Source organism: Artemia franciscana, chromosome 11 (assembly GCF_032884065.1).
Source record: "Artemia franciscana chromosome 11, ASM3288406v1, whole genome shotgun sequence".
NCBI lineage: Eukaryota > Metazoa > Arthropoda > Branchiopoda > Anostraca > Artemiidae > Artemia > Artemia franciscana.
The window spans coordinates 24,269,697-24,292,465 of NC_088873.1; the positions used below are offsets into that span (position 1 = coordinate 24,269,697).

The 22,769-nt window shown below is 36.9% G+C and overlaps 1 protein-coding gene across 1 annotated transcript in view; it reads left to right on the forward strand.

Moving 5' to 3' along the window:
- Nucleotides 1-22,769, forward strand: part of LOC136032997 (potassium channel subfamily K member 2-like) — a 90,822-nt gene that overhangs the window by 51,992 nt on the left and 16,061 nt on the right. Inside the window, exons 4-6 of the mRNA XM_065713523.1 lie at nt 1,671-1,815; nt 10,267-10,418; nt 13,571-13,796. Of these exons, the coding sequence (XP_065569595.1) occupies nt 1,671-1,815; nt 10,267-10,418; nt 13,571-13,796 (523 nt within the window). The remainder of the gene's footprint in view (nt 1-1,670; nt 1,816-10,266; nt 10,419-13,570; nt 13,797-22,769) is intronic.

Genomic DNA, 22,769 nt, shown 5'->3' on the forward strand with positions numbered 1-22,769 from the left:
ATCGAAGTCTGTAACAGCTAACTCTTTTATTCATTTACTACTACTACTACCTACAATTCCCTGAAACACTAAGCCACCTAAGGGCTATAAAGTTATGCCCGCTCCTCTTTTACTTCTATCTATTTAAATCTTCGCTCTTTATCCGCCCCTGAAGCTCAAATTTCCTTTAAATTTTTTCTTACAACATTTTCCCATCCCCATTTTGGGACGAGCTGCTTTTCGTTTGGAACCAGCTCTTAACTTTTCACAGAATTTAATTGATAAAAAAAACTGTTGCAATTCAAATAAAACAGGGAAACAAAACAAAAACAACAAACTTTTAAAAATATAAATCCGAATATTGTGATTCCGCGGCCGGGAGTCTTAATTAACGGGGAACAAATTAATGTTAAATTAAATTATGCTTAAGGTATAGAGAAAAAGAAAAAAAAAACAAATAAATAAAACTCACATTTTAGTAGCCTCAAAATACTACAGTCACTTAGAGGTTATCATTTAGGAGGTTATTAAGATGTGAGTTTATTTATTTGTTTGTTGTTGTTTTTTGTCTTTTTCTTTACATGCTGTTTTTAATTCAACGTTATGTTTAGCCGAAATATTCTGATTTTCATTACTTTTTTTGTTCCACTTCTTTAGTTAATTTATACCTTTTTTCTCTCTTAGATACTGCAAATGGAAAAGCAGTGTGGTCTAAGAAATTATTTTCTTAACTTATCTTTCGCTAGAACTGTATAAACTGGGGTAAAAACCAGAGATCGTACAGCTTACTGTTTGATAAAAGGTCAGTTGAACCAGTACCTAAAATTACCCTTAGACAACTCTTTCGGAAAACATTTGAGAAATATTCGTCAGCCTTTTGAGCGCCACCATTTCAAAGCTATATGTGACCACCATCGTTACCCTGGCTTATCCTCGTTGTTATTTTGTTTATTATTCAGTTATTATTCTTATTATGTCATTATTCTAGCACAGAACACTAATAATTTCAATGTACTTATGTGATCTATCTTACAAAGAAAATATACCTATTAGCTAAATTGAACGATTATTCGTAATTTATAAAACTGAGGACTAAAAGTCTGATGATTGAGGCACTTCTGAATTCTTAATCTGGCACTCAAAATTTGGTTGACACCCTTCTAAACCACCTATATTGTTATCTTGAAACTCCATTTACAGCATCATTTATTTTTATAAGTATCATCATGCAAAGTAATTTGCTTCCTGCTGAATCATGCCTCTATAATGAGCACGGCCAAACTTGGCACCTTACTTATAAATGGGCTTTACCAAAATGAAAGCTTTCCTAAAATTACTAAGTTTTCTCTTTTTTCAAAAATCTTTGAAATATATAGTGATATATTTCCGACTTCAAAACCGTAAAATACAAAACACCATTTACTGTACCATCAGCACACTGAGCTTCATTATTTTCCCGCCCTTTTATTGTTGTCTCTTAACTCCACCTCGTACAATAAATCTTTTTCCCTTCCAAATTGCCGAAAATGTTCCTTTTTTTTCAATATTTGTTCCTGCTAGTTCTTAACGATATTTTCGATTCTTTCTTAACAATAGCACTAACACGATGTTATTGTACATAATAACATTACACAATAACATTATATACAATAATATTAACAGTAATGTTATTGTACTCCATTTTGTTAAAGGTTGAGGAAGTACTGGCTACTTACGACAAAAAATTGTCTATTTCATATGAAGCTGGTGTCAACATGTACATAAATGAAACACATGAAGTTAATTGGTCTTTCATAAATTCTGCGTTTTTCGCATCTACAATTCTAACAACAGTTGGTAAGTTTTCCAATTTTCTTATTTGAAAGAGCTATATGCAAAACACTTTTTTATTAAAAATGTTGTAAGTGTTTCAGTGAATTGGCATCATTGTAAGGGCACTTCATATAGTGTTGTGTGGCTGCTAGCAATGAGGCAAACATTTACAGCGTTGGTGGAGAAGTCTTGAATTTTTTCAAGGTCAGTGATGGAAATTAAACTATTCCATTTGGACGTATGTATTACGTACACTTTATCTGTGTCTCTGTCTCCGGGGAGCAGTCATAAGCCGACTTTTGCACAATTATACAGGCGATACCACTGTCACTGTCCAACCTTCTTGTCTTGGATCTTCACTCCTCTAGGCTCTACCTAATAGCACAGAAACGTTTCAGTCTTGCTTTTATAACACACTAGCTGTTGGGGTGGCGCTTCGCGCCACCCAAACACCTAGTTGGTGGGGCGCTTCGTGCCCCCAAAGCCCCCCCGCGCGCGTAAGTCGTTACGCGCCATATTAGTTACGCGCCATTGTAGTTGTGTCCCTGTGTCCCACCTGTGAATATAGATAGATTTATATATGTGTTTCAAACTACGTAAAAATTGCGAATATACAACATTCTTGGCTTTCCCATTGTCTGTGCATATACAAAGCCGTATGTACTAATAATGACGTCATATGCAAACGCTCTTTTTACAAACAAACGAACATGCATACACACAACTCGTTTTTATATAGATAGATAGATAGATAGATACAATACAAATTAACTGCGTAAAACTTGCGAATATACAACATTCTTCGCTGTCCAATTGTCGCTGCATATAAATAGATTGTCAGGTTTACCGACCCTCGAACATGCAACGTACAATTGTCCATGGGAAAAACAATCAGTATTAAGATCTATACCACATTTTTCTAATGATTGACCTTGAGCTTTGTTAATGGTGATTGCAAATGCTAATCGAATTGGGAATTGCAATCTTTTAAATTGAAAAGGCAGATCCGTTGGAATCATGGGAATGCGAGGAATAAGAACAGCCTCACCCTTAAAAGGCCCTGTCAAGATTGTGGCCTCTATTAGGTTTTCCATTGTTTTTTTTACGGCAAGTCGCGTGCCATTGCAAAACTTTGGTGGGTTGATATTTCTTAAAAGTATTATTGGTACGCCTATTTTTAGTTGTAGCACGTGTGGTGGAAACCCTGAAAGATCTATGGAATTTAAAAATTCAGATGGATAATTAACCGCTTCATTTGGTTCCAAAACTGTGTCGCCTGACTTGTAAAGGACTGCCTGGTCTCGAATCTTGGTCAAAACAATATTGTTGATTTCGTGGACGTCTATATTTTTGGGTGCGAGAATCGCTCTTTCACTTAGCCATTTATTATTTTTATAATTTTTTAGAATATTCGGAAATACTTTTTCAATCAATTCATTTTTGGACGTCACTAAATTACAGAAATCAGCAGGTAGTTGTATACGTCCTGAAATTGAGTCTAATGGGAGCTTTCCGTTTCCAATTGCCAGCAATTGATCTGAAAATGTTTGACCAGAGTCATCGTTTTGCAATCGGACACGCATATTTGTAGTTAATTTTAATATTTTTACGTGTGCCCATAAATTAGAATTTTTGAGGCAAGCATGTCTGCAGGAGTTGATCTAGGTATTATAGGTAATGTTTGCCTGAAATCTCCCGCAAGCAATATTAATGTGCTGCCAAAGGGTTTCGACTTCCCTCTCAAATCTTTCAAGCATTGATCCAGAGGCTGGAGCGATTTTTTGTGTGCCATTGTGCACTCATCCCAAATAATAAGTTTGCTTTGCTGCAATGCTTTACCCATCCCAGATGATTTGGAAATATTGCACGTGGGAGTTTCTGTAGAATGCAAATTCAGAGGCAATTTCAAAGCGGAATGAGCAGTTCTTCCACCAGGCAGTAATGTTGCGGCTATTCCGGACGACGCAATTGCCAACGCTATATCATTTTTTTATCGAATTGATGCCAGAATCAGTTTTACCACAAACGTTTTACCAGTACCTCCTGGCGCATCCAAAAAGAAAATTTCTCCAACGTTGTTATCGACACAATGCATTATCGTATCATAAATGTCTTTTTGTTCCGACGTTAACTTGGAAATGTTATTTTGTACATACGACAATAGATCACTCGTACTGTAACTTTGTTCACGATCCAATTCTACACATGTCGAAACAGCAGCGATACGGTTAGGTGAAGGCATTCCCAAATCCTGAAGAGGTTTGTTTGCCATACGTACGCACAAATCTTCTATAATAACTAAAGTGTAGTTATAAATTTCCGATGTAAAATCAAAAGTCATATCTGACGTCTCTAACTGTTTTCGATGGAGTATATCTTCGGACATTTTTGACTTATATTTTTCCCATAACTCTGTAGGAGCTGATGGAGAGCAAGTTGTTAAAATGATGCCAAACAATGCACGAATTTGACTTGGGGTTGACGTTTCGCACGCGTCATTGATGCAGTTATCCCAGTGTTGGTCATTCTCCAATAAATTCAGAGCTTGGCATGCACTACGGTAAGTGTCATGTATAGTACCGTTTACAGTTCTCAAATACTCAAAGGATGTCGGACCGGGTACATTCACCAAAAGCAGGCGTAGAAAGAAGCATTCATGTTGATTGGGGTGAACGTTGTAGAGTCTTCCTATCGTGGTATCTTTGAAGATAGTAGGTTGGCCGTCGACTGACTTACCCTGTTTTCGACGTTCAAATACTTTATTTTTAGTATTCCACGTGTAATACAAAGACACTTCAGTATACAGCAGTTTTTTTGCAAAAGAATCATTTTTGCAAAGCGAAAAAAAAGCTGTTAATGTTGTATCCGGTGGATTCAGGGCTCTTTGTTGCACGTTGGTTTCCGTGAAATAAACACGTTGGCCATTTTGTAAATGTACCGCTAAGTGAACAACACCTGGACTACGTTCATGTATCGGAAATGAAAGAATTCGCCAAACAGCTTCATTACTGCTTATGTATCTTCCAGCCTGATATTGTACGATTTCGTCGAAATCTTTGATTTCGGGCTGCAAGCCCAAAACTGCCATGTCACTGCCTTTGTTGACGTATTTACATATGTATTTGATTGCCTTTACGGAGTTACAGTATTCAACGTTTATGTGTGCATTAAATGTTTTTGATAATAATGGGGAATATGGAACAACCCACTGGTTATCTACTTCGATGGTGGTACCGTTACGCTTCTTTATTATTGCTGTTTTACCGCCATCTTCAGTAGATCTTCTTCTATATTGTGGGTAACCATCATTGCCAGTAATTGTGTTTGATACTAAAAGTCGAGGATATTGCTTTGTGCACCTTCCTTTGGCCATGCATGGTGAATTTTCGTTCAGTGCACCGCAAGGTCCATATATCATAATTTTTACAATAATATCATGTAACCCCTTATCGACATTTTTATCAGGTATTTCAGCGGAAATCACATCATCAATTTCGTTCGAAGTAATTTTTTTATGTAGCCAGATTAGTATATGTGCGTGTGGCAAACCTCGTTTTTGCCATTCCACTGAGTACATCCAGCATCGCACTGACCCAAACACTTCAAGTTTTACTATGTAGTTTATCAGTGATTTTAACTTTTGCCGGAAGACACGGGCCGTAATGTCATGCCTATGAACCGCCGATTGTCCTTGAAGTAAAAGCTGCAGTATCTCGTCCCAAGATTGATTACATGTAAATGTAATAAATAAATCTGGACGACCATAGAGACGAACATACGCAATAGCATCTTGAGCATATTCATGCATATGACGGGGACTGCCAGCATATGACGAAGGTAAAATTGTTAATCTTCCAACGTTTGTGGTATTACCGTCATTTATAACTGCATCTCGCAAATGAATGTATTGTTCAGAGCGGAGCTTGATCTGATTCAGGCGGATGTATAGCAAACGTTCTGATTCAATTTTAGCATACATATCAACGACAAATTGGTGAAACAATTCACGGCATTTTAAAATATAATTTTCTTCATCCTGCCGAATCATTAGTCTATAGGAATAATAATGCATTGCACTGCATTTATTTTTCATTTCTTTGTTAGTGGCTGGATTCATCAACTTAATATTAAAGTGATAGCCGTCGGCTCCATCCCAAAAAATGATAGGATATTGTAGGGCATCGTAGCATCGATGAGTTTCAGCAATTCTTAACAACTGAGCGTTTCACTTATGAAGAATAATATCTCGAGGTAAAAACTGATCACCGACCATAACGATTGCCACTTCGTCGATAGTTGGAGCATTGTATCTACGCACATGTTGGCCAGGAGGCGTTTTGTCAGCAGAAATAACAATTTTATGCGTATCAGTAGGCATCAAATCGATGGCTGTTTTGAACAGACGCACTAAATTATTATTTTCGTGGAAAAGATGTTGCAATTGGGAAACGATTGTCCTTTCAACGTTGGGAGAAATTTCGCAACGTGTATTCAATTCAGAATTTCTATCACTGATGAAGTACAATTGTAAAAATTTATGATTCTCGCCTGAGAATGGTAGAAGGGACCCTGCTCTATGATAAAGTTGCCCTTTTACTTTGAAAGTAGACATAAATTGATCTGGATTTTCGATTTGGGCTCCAAACGACGTCATTTGGAAACATGAGCTGTATTTTCTGATTTTTGACAAAAAACGCTTAGATTCTGACGTAGCTCCAGTAAGGAAAGTCTTCAATGGCTCTGGTGGTGCACCCAATAGAGGAAGTTTAACTTTTCCTGATGCGCAACACATTCCCATTGTTTCACCATTGAATTTCAAGGCCTCGCAATAGGGACAAATTTTAGACATTGTCCCGATTTGAACACATCTACTCAAGCTATAATCATCGACTGGGCTGTACCTGAATGCCAGGCGATAACTTTCAGGTTGCTCTGATTCCTCGGCACGCTTTCTTTTCTTACTTTCTCTATCAGCAGCAAGCCTGATTTCTTGCTGTTCTTGTGATTCCCCGGCACGCTTTCTTTTCTTACTTTCTCTATCAGCAGCAAGCCTGACTTCTTGCTGTTCTTGTGATTCCTCGGCACGCCTTCTTTTTTCACTTTCTCTTTTAGCAGCAAGTCTGCTTTCGCGTTGCTCTGGTAGTTCCTCGGCACGCTTTCTGTTCTTTCTTTCTCTATCTGCCTCAAGCCTGTTTCCTTGCTGTTCTTTTGATTCCTCTGCACGCTTTCTGTTCTTTCTTTCTCTATCAGCCTCAAGCCTGTTTCCTTGCTGTTCTTTTGATTCCTCGGCACGCTTTCTTTTCTGACTTTCTCTATCAGCAGCAAGTTTTTTGGCATAGACTCTTTGAGCATCTTCATCGGCTTTTGCCATTGTAAGTTCATCAGTCATTTTAAACTTAAACATTAATAGATTTCTACGTGAACATATATGTCTTAAATATCTTTAATGACGTCACCGTCATAGCAAAAATGACGACAACTAGCTTCATGATTAAATATCTTTAATGACGTCACCGTCATAGCAAAAATGACGACAACTAACTTCATGACGTCAGTCGACACAGAAACATGACGTCACCTGACAGAGAGACACACAGACAGACAACTTATTTTTATATATATAGATACAGTATTTGAATAATTTTATTGTGTTTATATGTTTCACTATTTTTATTTCAGAAAACGATCGATTTTTGCAGTCCTTATTTCTCGTATTTAGTACTCAATAGTATAATTTAGGAAGGATTCTAAAAAAATCGTTTGGGAGGAGTGATCGTCCCTTCACCCCCTCCCTTTTCTCTTGTATTCGTGCTTGTGCCAAACCACTTAAAGAGGCAGTGGGCCCACTTGGAGCCTCAAACCACACAGATGAAAACCATTGAGTGCTTCCGTATATAATGTAAACAGTTCGTTACTTGCTTACTTTAATTTGTTATAGCTCTTTGTGACATTCACTGACCAAGAACTGTTTGATTGAAAATCCTTGGATGGTTCCAGTTTAAACTAGACGCAGCAAGTCTAGCTTCAAGCTTAAAAGTTTACAGTTGAAGGGGTAGGGGTTTGAGGGACAATAGACCCAATTTTTTCCTAAAAAAATACAAACTTGATTTCATTACATGACTTCTGATTTTAATAAGGTAAAACATACCAACCTTTTCTGTGGCAAATATGCCAATTGCATGATTTTGTTTGTGGTTTTCTTGACAATTTCTCCCCCGAGGTTCTCTTTCTGGGCCTGTTTATCAATCTGAATGGAATGAATATCTTGGTCCAAAGAACGTCCGGTGGAGTCAATGACACAAGAGGGGGACGGGGGGTCAGCTGCCCTCCAATCACTTTCAATACTTAAAAAGAACACTAAAACTTTCTATTTCCGATTGAATGAGCCCTCTTTCGAGATTACACAATTATTTTATGTGAAGTGCCTTTTAAACATAGAACAAAAACAGGCCGACAGTCAGTCCGTTCCTTATTAATTCAACGCTGTAACCTAGTTGTGACTCTTGAGTTTTTATTTCTTACATAGTTTGGAAAGCCACTGGCTAGAAATATTTACATTACAATGCCATCTAAACCTGCATGTTATCTTCTTGTGTGTCCCAAACCACACATTAAGTCTGATTTATGTTTATTTGTCCATTTTTGATATTACAAGACTAAAATCATAGGCAGCACAAAAGCACTGCCTAAGTAAAGAGCGCCATGGGCACAATATATTTTTTTCATCAAGGCGCTTCGTATAGAAGTAGTCGTAAAAACTTCAGAAGGAGCCCATTTTATCGGGAATTGAGATCTCTATCGCCTATCATAAGCATCAAAAGTGTTTGGGGTACAAGCAGCCCCCCCCCATGCTTATGATTTCCCAATACGTATGAAATCAAAATTTTGATGTTACTGCGACTGCTGATCTTTAGAAGGTACGGGGGTTCAGCCCTACTCAGTTTAATATACTGCTCGTAATGAGCTTGACTCGGTTATTTATTTTACTTACTGACGGTTGTGAGTTTCACGTATTTGTGGCTTTTTTACGGTTTCAAAATTACTTTACTTTATTTCTTCACATTATTGAGTAATGTAGCTCTTTACTTTTCTTTGAAAAACCTCTTTTCTGTGATTTTTGTTAATCAATCAAAGTAAAGTGAAGAAAAGACCCAAAACGAACGTTGGATGTAAAGGGGGTTTGGCCCCACTCAGCCCCCCATCCTTACACAAAAGTCTAATTAACCGATAACAAAGAACCAAAAAACGCCACAAGAAGACATATAAAGGAAAAAGAACATGGCAAGCCGGTGATTAAATATTAGCACAAAGAGCGGACGACTAAGGTGTGTTAGAAGTTTCCGTCATACATAGGATATTTTATGTTTGTTTCTTTTTTGTTTTGAAATCGATATTTACTTAACGTGAGAAAAATATTTTTTATTCATTTATTTTGTATTGCTAATTGCAATAATGCTTAACTCTATCCAAGATATGGATAGAGTTAAGCAGTTAGAGCTTGATAGATAGAGTTTGATCTTAGATAGGGCTTGCATTTCTTTTTAACAAGGCCTTTTGGAGTTATCTGCTTATAGTTCGTTACCATGAACTGTTTGATGAAAATGATCCATCTTTGCTTTTAATTCCACCATTAATGATCATGAAGAGCTCTTTTCAAAAGTGGCCTAGGGTCTTTTGTTTAATTCCTCTCTATTCTCATTATACAGGGCATACCTTTAGAGACATATCGTTTATATTTCAACCTTTCTGATGAAAATGACTATCCTGAGCTTTTGACACGATATTTTGTTGCCACAAAGGACTTCAGGGGTAAAAAATGGCGCGACATGGGTCTATTCTCGGTCCGACAACTTTTGGCTCTACAAAATAGCATCAGAATTTACAATTTTCATTTGAGTGATTATTTCTCCTGAAATTTTATGATCGCTAGTGCGACACAGCCTTGATAAGGAAAAGAAAAAAAAACGATAAAAAAAAGAACTGACACGAACTCAAGACACAAAAAAAATGCCTTTTTGAGGTAACAGGGTTGAAAGTTCTTCTCAAGGGTTTTTTTGTACCTAGGACTTGACAGTCAATTTTCTTTAAGATCAGATCACGTTTTAGGGATCGGGGTCTCTATTCTTTCTTGATTTATGAAATTTTACTTATGCTAGTAAGTTTTAAGGGTTAGGTTTAAATTTAATATGTTTTGCGTGTTTAGAATTAGAATAAAACAGAGGGTTTTTTTGTGTGTACATTTTTTCTAAATTTTTATCTGTTAGAATTCCAGTTGTTAGAATTCCAGTTACTATTTGAATGGGTCGTTCTTTGCTTATAATTCCTTAGCCCGGACGGTCCGAATCCTTCAGAAACATCCAGCTGGTCCGTTCCCAGCTCCCATTAGTAAAATCTAGTGTTGCTTTTGGTTATCACTAGATTATCATTTCGATATCATTTAATTTGAGCTGATTTTTTATCCATCATTCTTTTTAGGCTATGGTCACATAGCCCCGGCAACATTTTGGGGCAAAATTTTTTGTATTTGCTTTGCCCTTGTCGGAATTCCTTTAACACTTGTTGTACTCTCGGACATTGGTGAAGCCATAGCCAAAATTGTTTCAGTTTGTGAGAAGAAATTGAATAAGGTAAGAAGCTTGACTTATAAAACACTGACAAAATTGCGCTTTAACATACTGATTCCTAGTCAAGCCCTAACATTTGCGAGGGAGTAACAGAGAGCTTCAGTCTCTTGACCTTCGCCCCGTTCTTAAATGGAAAATGACCCGATTCAGATTTTCTTTGCTTTAAGTGTGGGATAACCACCCTAACGAAATGCGATATATAAATCCATTTGCAGATGATTGCAGGATATTAATCTGTGCTTTATTTTAACGAACAAACAAATTGAATTTGCATTATGCTAAAGGACTAAAAAAATTAAAAAAAAAAGATGAATTAAGACATTCAGGGGAAAATTTTCGTTTTTCCAATCTCATTTATTTTTTAAAGCTTTGATTTAGATTGGGGTAAAGTAGTTTTATGGGTTAAGGAAAGCAAACTCAACCGTTTAAACCCGATAAACTTAAGAGTAATATTCAAATTATTCGTAAAAGGATAAATCCTCGAACTATTGATTACAAATAATCAAATATTTATGATTGAAAAACTTACTACTGCCTTGACAAAAAAATTCATTCCCATAACCAGAGTCCAAAAATAATGACAATTTTAATTGAAAATACCAGCGCTGTTTCAATTCTTCCATATTCAAATTTTCACACAAATAGACTTGATTTAAAAATTGAACTGCAAACTAGCGCATCAGGGAACAACCTAGAAATAGGGGCGAACTCACATAACTACTACTACTGCTATTTATGTTGCTACTTACAACCACTGTAGGATCAAGCCAACCGTAGGATTCTTCGCCCCCAATCTATTCACACAGCCCATGTAGGCGTCACACCTCCCATGTATGACTTTTACAGTTATGGAAGGAGATAGTACCCAAACTCTTATTTGCAGTGATTTTTGCTCATTTTAAGCTTGATTTGCATATTCAATTGAAGTTTCCTTAAGCGTTTTAAGATTTATTTATTCATTTGTATTAGTTCCTGTTGTATGTTTGTTTGCTATGATTGTTTATTTAATTTATATTCGTTTTGGGTTTCATTTATGCTTCAACAGCAAAAGATTCTTGTTCGTTTTCAGCTTTATTTGCATATTCAATGTAAGCTTTACTTACTATAAGATTTATTTGTCCATTTATATTAGTACCTGTTGCATTTTTTTTTGCTAAGACTGTTTATTTACTTTCTGTTTATTTCCAATTTTATTTATTCTTTATTTGTAATTTATATATTTATATTATATAATATAATATAATATAAATTTATATAATATATTATTTTTTATATTTGCATATTCAATGTAAGCTTTACTTACTATAAGATTTATTTGTCCATTTATATTAGTACCTGTTGCATTTTTTTTGCTAAGACTGTTTATTTACTTTCTGTTTATTTCCAATTTTATTTATTCTTTATTTGTAATTTCTGTTCGTTTTGATTTTGAATTTACTTCACTTTTTTTGAAAAACTTCTTTTTCGGAAGTTTTTTTTTCAATTTTTTTTTTTATTGCTAGGTTCAAGTTTTTCAAAATTCCCTGTTCCAAAGTAATTTTTTTTATATATTCTGATATTTAAATATTGAAAAATACTTGATAGTATTCCAGTGAACTATTTAGTTTTAGATTAAGATACTGTTATTTTTTGGGGAGCATGGATGGTCAGGGGTCAGCTCCCAAAAGTTTTGGAATAAATATCGATAATATATTTTTTTTTTTGGGGGGGGGGTCGGTTGATAGAAGGCCAGGGATCACATCCCATATGTTTTGGAATGAAAATATTGTTAACGATGTTTGTTATGGGGGGGGGCATTGGAGCCAAGGTTCAGCTCCCATGATTTTTGAAAAACAATATCATTAATAAGTTGTTTTTAGTAGGACCAAGGAGGGAGGGCCAGAGGTCAGCTCCCATGATTTTTTGGTAAAATATCGTTAATTTCTTTGAGTTTTTTCTTTGGGAGGGGGTGGTCGGGCCATTGGAGGAAGGGCAAGGAGTCAGCATTCATGATTTTTTAAAATAAAGTATCGTTAATAAGTTGTTTTTTTTGGGGGGGAAGGCTTCGGTCCATGAAGTGACAATCAGGGGTCCGCTCCCATGATTTTTGGAATAAAGAGTAATTTACAAGTGCTTGGTTTCTAGGTAAGGGTCAGGCCAGGGAGGGAGGGCTAAGGATCAGCTCCCGTGATTTTCGGAGCAAAATATCGTTAACCATTTTCTTTGGGGGGGGGGCAGTCCTTGCATGAAGGGAGGATCAGTTCTTATTGTTTATCATTGATAGGATTTCGGGGGGATGAGAATCAGGCCACGGAGGGCCAGGGATAAGCTCCCATAAGTTTTGAAATAAAATATCGCAATAAAGTTCTTTTGAGGGGATCGGGACATGGAGGGCCAGTGGGCGATTCCAGTAATTTCTGGAATAAAGTATCGTTAATAAGTTGTGGAGCCATCAGAAGTTAAATAAAAACAAGTTTTTTCAGCTGAAAGTAAGGAGCGACATTATTACCCCAAACGAACAGAAATTATTCCGTATATAAAGGGTTGCCCCCTCCTCAATACCTTGTTCTTTGCGCTAAAGTTCGACTTTTTGTCCCAATTTTGTAAGAACGACTCCTGAAACACAAGGGCCGTTTATATAGATAAGGAAGTTTTTTTAAGCGCTAAAAACTTTAGTGTGAAGAGTAAAGTATTCAGAAGGGGGGCAACCCCTTCATATACGAAATAATTTCTGTTCGTTTTGAGTTTTTATGTTGCTCCTTACTTTCAGTTAAAAAGAAACTTGTTTTTTATTTATTTTGATAGCAGGATAGGGGGATTTTCGATATATTTGTACAAATATCCCCGGGAACTAAGACTTGAATTTTTAAAAAAAGGGAAGAAATGGGTGAAAAGGGTCTTCAAATCGTCCCTAGTAGTTTGACAGTCACTTGAGTCTTCAATTTCAATTTAGAATGGTTGGAGAGTATCAAAAGAAGTATGGTGAAGCTGGCGATGGTTCTTGCATTTTTTTTTGTCAAATGAGGTTGTGAAAATATGAAGTGATACGAGTAACAATGGGTGCGTACGTATGACAATGAGTACATTGGGAAAGTTTAATGAAGATAAGACACTAGGCTACAGAAATTGACTGAATCTGATGCCCTATTAAAAAAAGGTCAAAATGTTCTTTTCAGAGGAAATTGAAGTACAAAGGATTAAAACAGAATAAGCAGTGCTGCAGACGATTGATAAGAACAGGGAAACGTATATGGCTCGTCATTTTTGCCCTGCTTTGCCTCGCAATCTACCTTGCAATTGGGAGTGTTTTCTTCATGTTCTCGGAAGGATGGAGTTTCCTCGATTCCTTTTATTTTTGTTTCATTACTGTCACAACTATTGGTTTCGGTGACTACGTTCCTGGTAAGTTAATAGACTTTAGACTTGGACACTTATTTTTTGAAGTCTTTTACCAAGAAAAAATTATCATCAACCAAGACATCTAGGTATTCATGCATTATAGCCACCCACTCAGGAAGTTTGATCTGATCATTCTTCATAAAACCGGTTTGACTGTCTGCATTCGGAGACAATTAGCTTAGGCACAGTGAGATAAACTACTATATAGGTATATTTTAATTAAATATTTAATATTATGTAGAGTTTGTATTTTGGTTAGGTAATGTTAGTTATTTAATATGGCCCGTTCTTGGCGACCTGCTTTAACTAATTATTTGTTGTCGTTTCTAGAATTTTGTTACTAAAGTATTTGTTACTCATCATATTTACGTTTGTTTCATTATGATTAACCCAACTTCACTTCTCAATTGAGGTCACGATAGTACACAAGTACCAAAATCTATTTGAAGGTTATTCTAGTTCCTTTCAGAGGAAGAAGAAGATAAAACTGTCATTCTTTCACGAAGTTTTTTTAGAAAACGAAACATATTCCAGATAAAGGGAAATTATTCAATTTGTAAACGTAGGGAATGGTAGAAAGTTTACTTTTGTGGTTTTGTTAATTAAATACACAGAAACTCAGATAATTTGTGGTAATTACAGACTCCTTATAAAAAGTTTTATACAGTTTTTCTAATAGATTTTCTTGGAAAAAGGGATGAAATTAGCCGTTTGAACTTGCCTTTTTGACCATACACTCAATTACGCCTTTACAACTCATCTGCATATCACAAACATTTATCTAAAGACATTATTATTGAGATATCAATTCATGGTGACTTTAAACTGAATTTAATCTGTTGGTACATTGTCAAAATATCTGCTTTTCAAAATATCTGTCATAAATTATTGGCATTTTAGTTACACCATTTTTATGGCATAACAAAGTGCAGCATTTTCATTTCGTTTTTTGTCATAGTCAGTGGAGTAGCTTTAACTCAGTAAAAACGATGTATTTCCCATGCAGCCTCATCCCCCGCATAGTGTCATCATATGTGACGTATGGTAGTAGAAAATTAGACGGAGGCTAACTCAATAAAAAAATTTGAGTTTTTTGGTACCCTTGCATGGATCAAAACCTTTTAGTAGATTGGTTGACATTTTTCACTTTGCTAAAATCAGATTCACACAAGGATTTTAAATTTGTGTGGGTGAAAATTCTAAGCTATGCTTTTAATCTCATGCCCTTATGAAGGCGCAATGGCATAGTCAATAACTGTAGAAATAGCCATTTTAATCGGTCTGGTTTTTGAAAGATCAAGCTACGAAAAGCATGAATAGATGCCATATTTCAATAAAAATCGTCGCTCAGACAGAAGTTTTTCACACCGACCGGAGATGCCACCATAAGACAATATAGCATTGCTACAATACCATACATTACATGTTATAAATAAAATATTATTTCCTTTTTGTCATTAAAGAAAAGAAGTTCTGAAACAACAACACGTTCTCCTGTGTTTCTCCTAAAAAAAAATTAATGCTAAATCGTTCGTTTTTGTTGTCTTGGTTTACGTTGCTTAGAAAGATAATATGATTAAAAACTTCGTTTTCTTAAAGAGTTAAAGAGGCTGCGTCCCAAAGTCGAACCTTAAAACGTACAGGAATTAGGAGAGGCAGTTGGGGGGCTGCCGCCCCCCAAACCCCCCGCTTTTAAAGACTCTTTTGTACAGGTTTTTTGTTGTGGGGGGCTGCCGTCCCCCTAACCCCCCGCTCTTGGCTTCGGAAAGGCCCTCTTTTAATTAACAAAACAAAAAACCTGTACAAAAGAGTTTTTAAAGGAGGGGTTTGGGGGGCGGCAGCCTCCCAACTGCCTCTCCTAATTCCTGTACGTTTTAAGCTTCGACTTTGGGACGCAGCCTCTTTAACTCTTTAAGAAAACGAAGTTTTTTTCATATTATTTCTGTACGTTTTTCTACAATCCATGGTGGATATAATTTAATAATTCCTGTACTCCTCGTACAGGAATTAGGACTGCCTCTCCTAATTCCTGTACGTTTTAAGGTTCGACTTTGGGACGCAGCCTCTTTAACTCTTTAAGAAAACGAAGTTTTTTTCATATTTTGTGAAAAAAAAACCGCCCGATAAGGGACTTGAACCCTTGACCTTAGGATTAAAAGTCCCAGGCTCTACCGACTGAGCTAATCGGGCATTTTTGAAGTCGAAATACCTGCATGTGCATAAATATAACTTTTAAATAACTTTTAAGAATTTCAAAAATTAACATGGGCTCTTATGGGGAAATGGGTTTTTCTAAGCTAGAAAATCGGGGGGTTAAGATTTTCCGACGAAACTTTCCAGGAAAATTACTCGGAGAATTCCGCGTCGAATGAGTCTTCGTAAACCCAGATCCGATGTCGGCTGTGACCTGTAGGCGTGGCGAAAAAGAAACAAAAGGAGAACATGAACATTAAGTGGCTATGCGTGGTTTCTGGAAAACAGGGAAGGAGTTATTGAAATTTCGCGGATAAGCTCCTGGACGCTAGGGGACCTTAACTTGTGAATTTCAGCCCGATCGGACAACGTTAATGGGTAGGGGGTGGGGTTGGTGGGTCGAAACTTTCGGCCAGATTTTCCCCATGAAGGAAAAGTCGGAGGGGGATGAAATTTGGCAGGTTTCTTAGTTGGAGCTTGGGCTACGAAATGCATCCCTCCCCATCCCTCTGCGACCACTGAAACCGAAGATCGCTTAACATTGTCGTGGTTCACCTATTTAAAGAGGCACGAGTGTGCCTCCTTGATAGTGTGACATAAGCAAGTGGCAACCTGACTTGCAAGAAAATGTTAGTAAGTTAAAGGCAAAAAGAATGAAAAGTGAATCCAAGAAACGAATTTACGAAACTACCAGTTAAAATCGTAAGGAATATGAAAAAAATTATGTAAAAACCAACCGGTTGTCCCTTCCTTTTCGGAAAATACCAAACAATTTTTATGGCACTTGGTATTAACCAAGTGACATATAGCAATCGCAAATTCTGTCGGCCTATCTGTCGGTCTGTCTGTCTGTCGGTCTGTCTGTCAGTCCCGGTTTTGCTACTTTAGGCACTTCCAGGTAAACTAGGACGATGAAATTTGGCAGGCGTATTATAGACCGGACCAGATTAAATTAGAAATAATCTTTTTTCCGATTTGACCATCTGGGGGGGGGGGCCCGTTAGTTTGGAAAAATAGAAAAATTGAAGTATTTTTAACTTACGAACGGTTGATCAGATCTTAATGAAGTTTGATGTTTGGAAGGATATCGTGTCTCAGAGCTGTTATTTTAAATCGTGATATTGGGGGGAGTTGGGAGGGGGAAACCTAAAATCTTGGAAAACACTAAGAGTGGAGGGATCGGGATGAAACTTGGTGGGGAAAATAAGCACAAGTCCTAGATACATGATTGACATAACCGGAACGGATCCGCTCTCTTTGGGGTATTTGGGGGGGGGGGAGTAATTCTGAAAAATTAAAAAAATGAGGTATTTTTAACTTACGGACGGATGATCAGATCTCAATGAAATTTGATATTTAGAAGGACCTCTAACTCAGATCTCTTATTTTAAATCTCAACCGGATCCAGTGTAATTGGGGGGGGGGCAGTTGGGGAGCCGAAAATCTTAGACAATACTTAAAGCGGTGAGATCAGGATGAAACTGGATGGGAAGAATAAAAACCTGTCTAAGATACATGACTGACATAACTGGACCGGATCTGCTCTCTTTTGGGTAGTGGGGGGGGGTTTAACTCTGAAAAACTAAAAAAGTGAGGTATTTTAACTTACGAACGGGTGATCGGATTTCAATGAAGTTTGATATTTAGAAGGATATCGTGTCTCAGAGCCCTAATTTTAAATCTCGACCAGATCTGGTGATATTGGGAGGGGGAGTTGGGAGGGGGAAACTTAAAACTTGGAAAACACTTAGAGTGGAGGGATCGGGGTGAAACTTGGTGGGAAAAATAAGCACGAGTCCTAGATACATGATTGACATAACCAGAGCGGATCCGCTCTCTTTGGGGTAGTTGGGGGGGGGCATTAATTCTGAAAAATTAGAAAAAATGAAGTATTTTTAACTTACAAATGGGTGATCGGATCTCAATGAAATTTGATATTTAGAAGGATATCGTGTCTCAGAGCTTTTATTTTAAATCCTGACGGGATATGGTGACATTGGGGGTGGGGGTGGGAGGGGGAAACCTAAAACTTGGAAAACACTTAGAGTAGAGGGATCGGGACGAAACTTGGTGGGAAAAATAAGCATAAGTCTTAGATACATGATTGACATAACCGGAACGGATCCGCTCTCTTTGGGGTAGTTGGGGAGGGGAGAGGGTTAATTCTGAAAAACTAGAAAAAATGAGGTATCTTTAACTTACGAACGGGTGATCGGATCTCAATGAAATTTGATATTTAGAAGGATATCGTGTCTCAAAGCTCTTATTTTAAGTTGCGACCGGATCTGGTGATATTGGGGGGAGTTTGGGGTGGAGGAACCTAAAATGATGGAAAACGCTTAGATTGGAGGGATCGGGATGAAACTTGGTGGGAAAAATAGGCAGAAGTCTTAGATACGTGATTTACATAATTGGAACGGATCCGCTCTATTGGGGGGGGGGGGGTAATTCTGAAAAATTAGAAAAGATGACGTATTTTCAACTTACGAAGGAGTTACCAGATCTTAATGAAATTTCATATTTAGAAGGAACTCGTAACTCAGATCTCTTATTTTAAATCTCAACCGGATCCAGCGTAATTGGAGGGGGCAGTTGGGGGTACCAGAAATCTTTGAAAATACTTAAAGCGGTGAGATCAGGATGAAACTGGATGGGAAGAATAAAAACCTGTCCAAGATACGTGACTGACATAACCGGACCGGATCTCCTCTCTTTGGTGGAGTTGAGGGGGGGGTAATTTTGGAAATTTAGGTATTTGTAACTTACGAAAGGGTGACCAGATCTTAATGAAATTTGATATTTAGAAGGATCTTGTGCTTTAAAGCTCTAATTTTAAATTTCGACCAGATCCTGTGACATTGGGGGGCTTGGAGGGGGAAACCGGAATTCTTGAAAAAAGTGAAAATTGGGGTATTTTTATCTTGCGAATAGGTGATCGGATCTTAATGAAATTTGATATTTATAAGGAATTCATATCTGAGAGCTCTTATTTCAAATCCCGACCAGATCTTTTGACATTGAGGGGAGTTGGAGGGGGAAATCTTGGAAAACACTTTGAGTGGAGGAATCGGGATGAAGCTTGGTGGATAGAATAAGCAAATGTCCTTGATACGTGATTGACGGAACCGTACTGGATTTGCTCTCTTTGGGGGAGTTGGGGGGAGGGGTTTAGTGATTTGGCGAGTTTGGTGCTTCTAGACGTGCTTGGACGATGAAAATTTGTAGGCGTGTCAGGGAGCTGCAGAAATTGACTTGATAAAGTTGTTTTCCCAGATTCGACCATCTGGGGGGCTAAAGGGAGAGTAAAAATTAGAAAAAATTAGGTATTTATAACATACGAGTGGTTGATCGGATCTTAATGATTTTTTATATTTATAAGGACATAGTGACTCAGAGCTCTTATTTTAAATCCTGATCGGTATTAAGCCTCTTATTTTCCTTTTAAATCAATCTATTGTTTCATAGAATTTTGTTAGAGCTCATACCATATGATCTCTTGGCTCTTAGCTCTTCATGCCTCGTCACAAGTGCCATATGAGCTCTTAGCTCTTGTTTTTATAAAAATCATAAATTAATAATAATATTTGTTTTAATGTGAAAAAGAAATGAGCTTTTACCCAGTCTAATAAATTTATTGTTTTCATTCATTTTTTATATTAATTTTACTTTTTTCAAATTAATCTCGATAATGAATAGTACATATAGAGTAAATCTTGCCAAATAAATTGAGTTTGTTTATTTTTCGTTCAGCTGGGACCCAAAAAGAGAGGGACTACTTTTTCTTCCGTTAGAGAAAACACTTTTTGGAATAGGCAAATTTCACATTGGAGATTAGGGCCCATAATTTTTTTTTATCTTTTATGATTCTTAATCAAAATGTTTTGAGACATAAAACTCAATTTAGGCCTAGTCAATGCAAGCTTTTTTCTTATTCATTCCTTTAATCAAGGATAAAAAAAAATATAAGTTTACATGTCAAGACTTTAGTCTGGATATCACGAAAATCTTCTTTCGCATGGGAAAAAAATGTTGTTTTCCCGCTATTTCATTGACTATAGTCCAAAATGCCATTGACATTCAATTGTGTTTCAATTATACATTTCTCTAAATCAATCACAAAAACCCATGCAGTGTGGACTTTCTTTATTACCTATATTAATGTTTTTTAAGAAACGCAATATTGAGAAAATATGCAGCAATTTTTTGGTGATATGCTATTTCTTCTCAGGGGTGATCCTATCGAACCCGTGGTTCTCTGAGACCGGGAATGTCATGGTTCTATAAGACCGTATGCTATCGTGCGACATTCCCAATAAAAGTAAATTTGTATAAATCAGAATAACTTAGAAAAAAGTACAAAAGAATTTTTTTTTTTTTAGTCGACAATTATGACTTAAACTTATAGAACGTTTATCAACTAAAACAAAATGAAGATGACAGAAAATATTGTACCTTTTTAATCGGTTTTGAATTAATGATTTGAATGTGTGAAGCAAAGGGCACTGTCAGAAAAACAAGGAAGGTCTCAAAAAAGTAGTTTGAATAAGTTAGGAAAACTTGGAAAGCAAAGTAAAACATGTGATGACCTGGTAGGCCTGATTAAACTTTGGAGCTGAATTGATTATTTAAAAAATAAAAATTTTAATTCCTGAAATCGTCAGCAATATTTATTTTCCAAATATTATTATGACAAAAGAGAAACTGTTTGAACATAAATGTTTTCATTAAAGTGCAAATGGAATTTTGGGAAACTATTTAAAGCATAATTAGTTTTCAGTAAAGCAAAATACGACGCTCCCTCTTTTAGAGGGTTTCGGTTGCAGGATTCCTAGTCTTGTTTCTGGCATTTTTATGGCACTTGGTATTAACCAAGTGACATATAGCGATCGCAAATTCTGTCGGTCTGTCTGTCTGTCCCGGTTTTGCTAGTTTAGGCACTTCCAGATAGGTTAGGACGATGAAATTTGGCAGGCATATCAGGGACTAGACCAGATTAAATTAGAAATAGTCGTTTCCCCGATTCAACCATCCGCGAGGGGAGTTGGGGGAAGGTTAATTCGGAAAAATTAGAAAAAATGAGGTATTTTTAACTTACGAACGGGTGATCGAATCTCAATAAAATTTGATATTTAAAAGGATACTGTGTCTCAAAGCTTTGATTTTCAATTCTGACCGTATCCGACGACGTTGGAGGGAGTTGGAGAAGGAAACCTAAAATCTTGGAAAACGCTTAGAGTGGATGGATCGGGATGAAACTAAGTGGGAAAAATTGGCACAAATCCTAAATACGTGATTTATATAACCGGAACGGATCTGCACTCATTGGGGGGAATTGGGGGAGTTGGGGGGAGGGTTAATTCTGAAAAATTAGAAAAAATGAGTTATTTTTAACTTACGAAGGAGTGATCGGATCTTAATGATATTTCATATTTAGAAGGATCTCGTATCTAATATCGCTTATTTTAATCTCGACCAGATCCAGTGTCATTGGGGGGAGTTGGGGGGACCGGAAATCTTGTAATACGCTTAGAGTGGAGAGATCACGATGAAACTTGGTGGATTGAATAAGCACAAGTACAAGATACGTGAATGACACAACCGGACCAGATCCGCTCTCTTTGGTGGAGTTGGGGGGGATTAATTTGAAAATTATAAAAAATGAAGTATTTGTAACTTACGAGCGGGTAATCAGATCTTAATGAAATTTCACATTTAGAAGGATCTTGGACCAAATCCGGTGAAATTGGGGGGAATTGGAGGGGGAAACTGGAACTCTTGGAAAATGTGAAAATTGAGGTTTCTATATCTTACGAATGGGTGATCAGATCTTAATGAAACTTAATATATAGAAAGATCTTATGTCTCAGATGCTCCATTTTTATAGGATCCGGGGACATAGGGGGCTGGTGGAGGGAAACAGAAATCTTGGAAACAGGAAATCTTGGAAAACACTTAGAGTGGAGAGATTGGGATGACACTTGACGGGAAAAATAAGCGCAAGTTCTAGATACGTGGTTGACATAATTGGAGCGGATCCACTCTCTTTGGGGGAGTTGGGGGGGGGTCAATTCGGAAAAAACAGAAAAATTGAGGTATTTTTTACTTAAAAACATGTGACCAGATCTTAATGAAATTTGATATTTAGGAAGAACTCATGTTTCAGAGCTCTTATTTTAAATTCCGACTAGATCTGGTGACATTAGGGGAGTTGGAGGGGGAAACCTGAAATCTTGGAAAACACTTAGAGTGGAGAGATCGGGATGAGACATAATGGGTAGAATATGCAAATGTCATAGATACGTAAATGACGTAATCGGATTGGATCCGCTCTCTTTGGGGGAGTTAGGGGGGTCCAGTACTTTGATGAGTTTGGTGCTTCTGGATGTGCTAGGATGATGAAAATTGGTAGGCGTGTCAGGGATCTTAACAAATTGGCGTGATAAAGTCGTTTTTTCCCGATTCGACCATCTGGGAGGGGGGTTGAAAGGAGAGGAAAAAATGAGGTATTTGTAACTTACGAGTTATGAGTTCCTTTTAAGTCAATCTATTCATTCTTCGAATTTCGCTAGAGCTCATGTCATATGAGCTCTTGGCTCTTCCGACCTCGTCACACAAGTGCCATAATATCTCTTAGCTCTTTCGACGACTTTTTGATAAAAAAGAATTTAATTTAAACTGTCTACAATTGAAAAGACGTGGTGATAATTCACGGAATGGGACGAAATGACAGGTGTACATTTGGAAGGAAACAAATCTTTAAATAAACTGAGGATATTTAAGCAA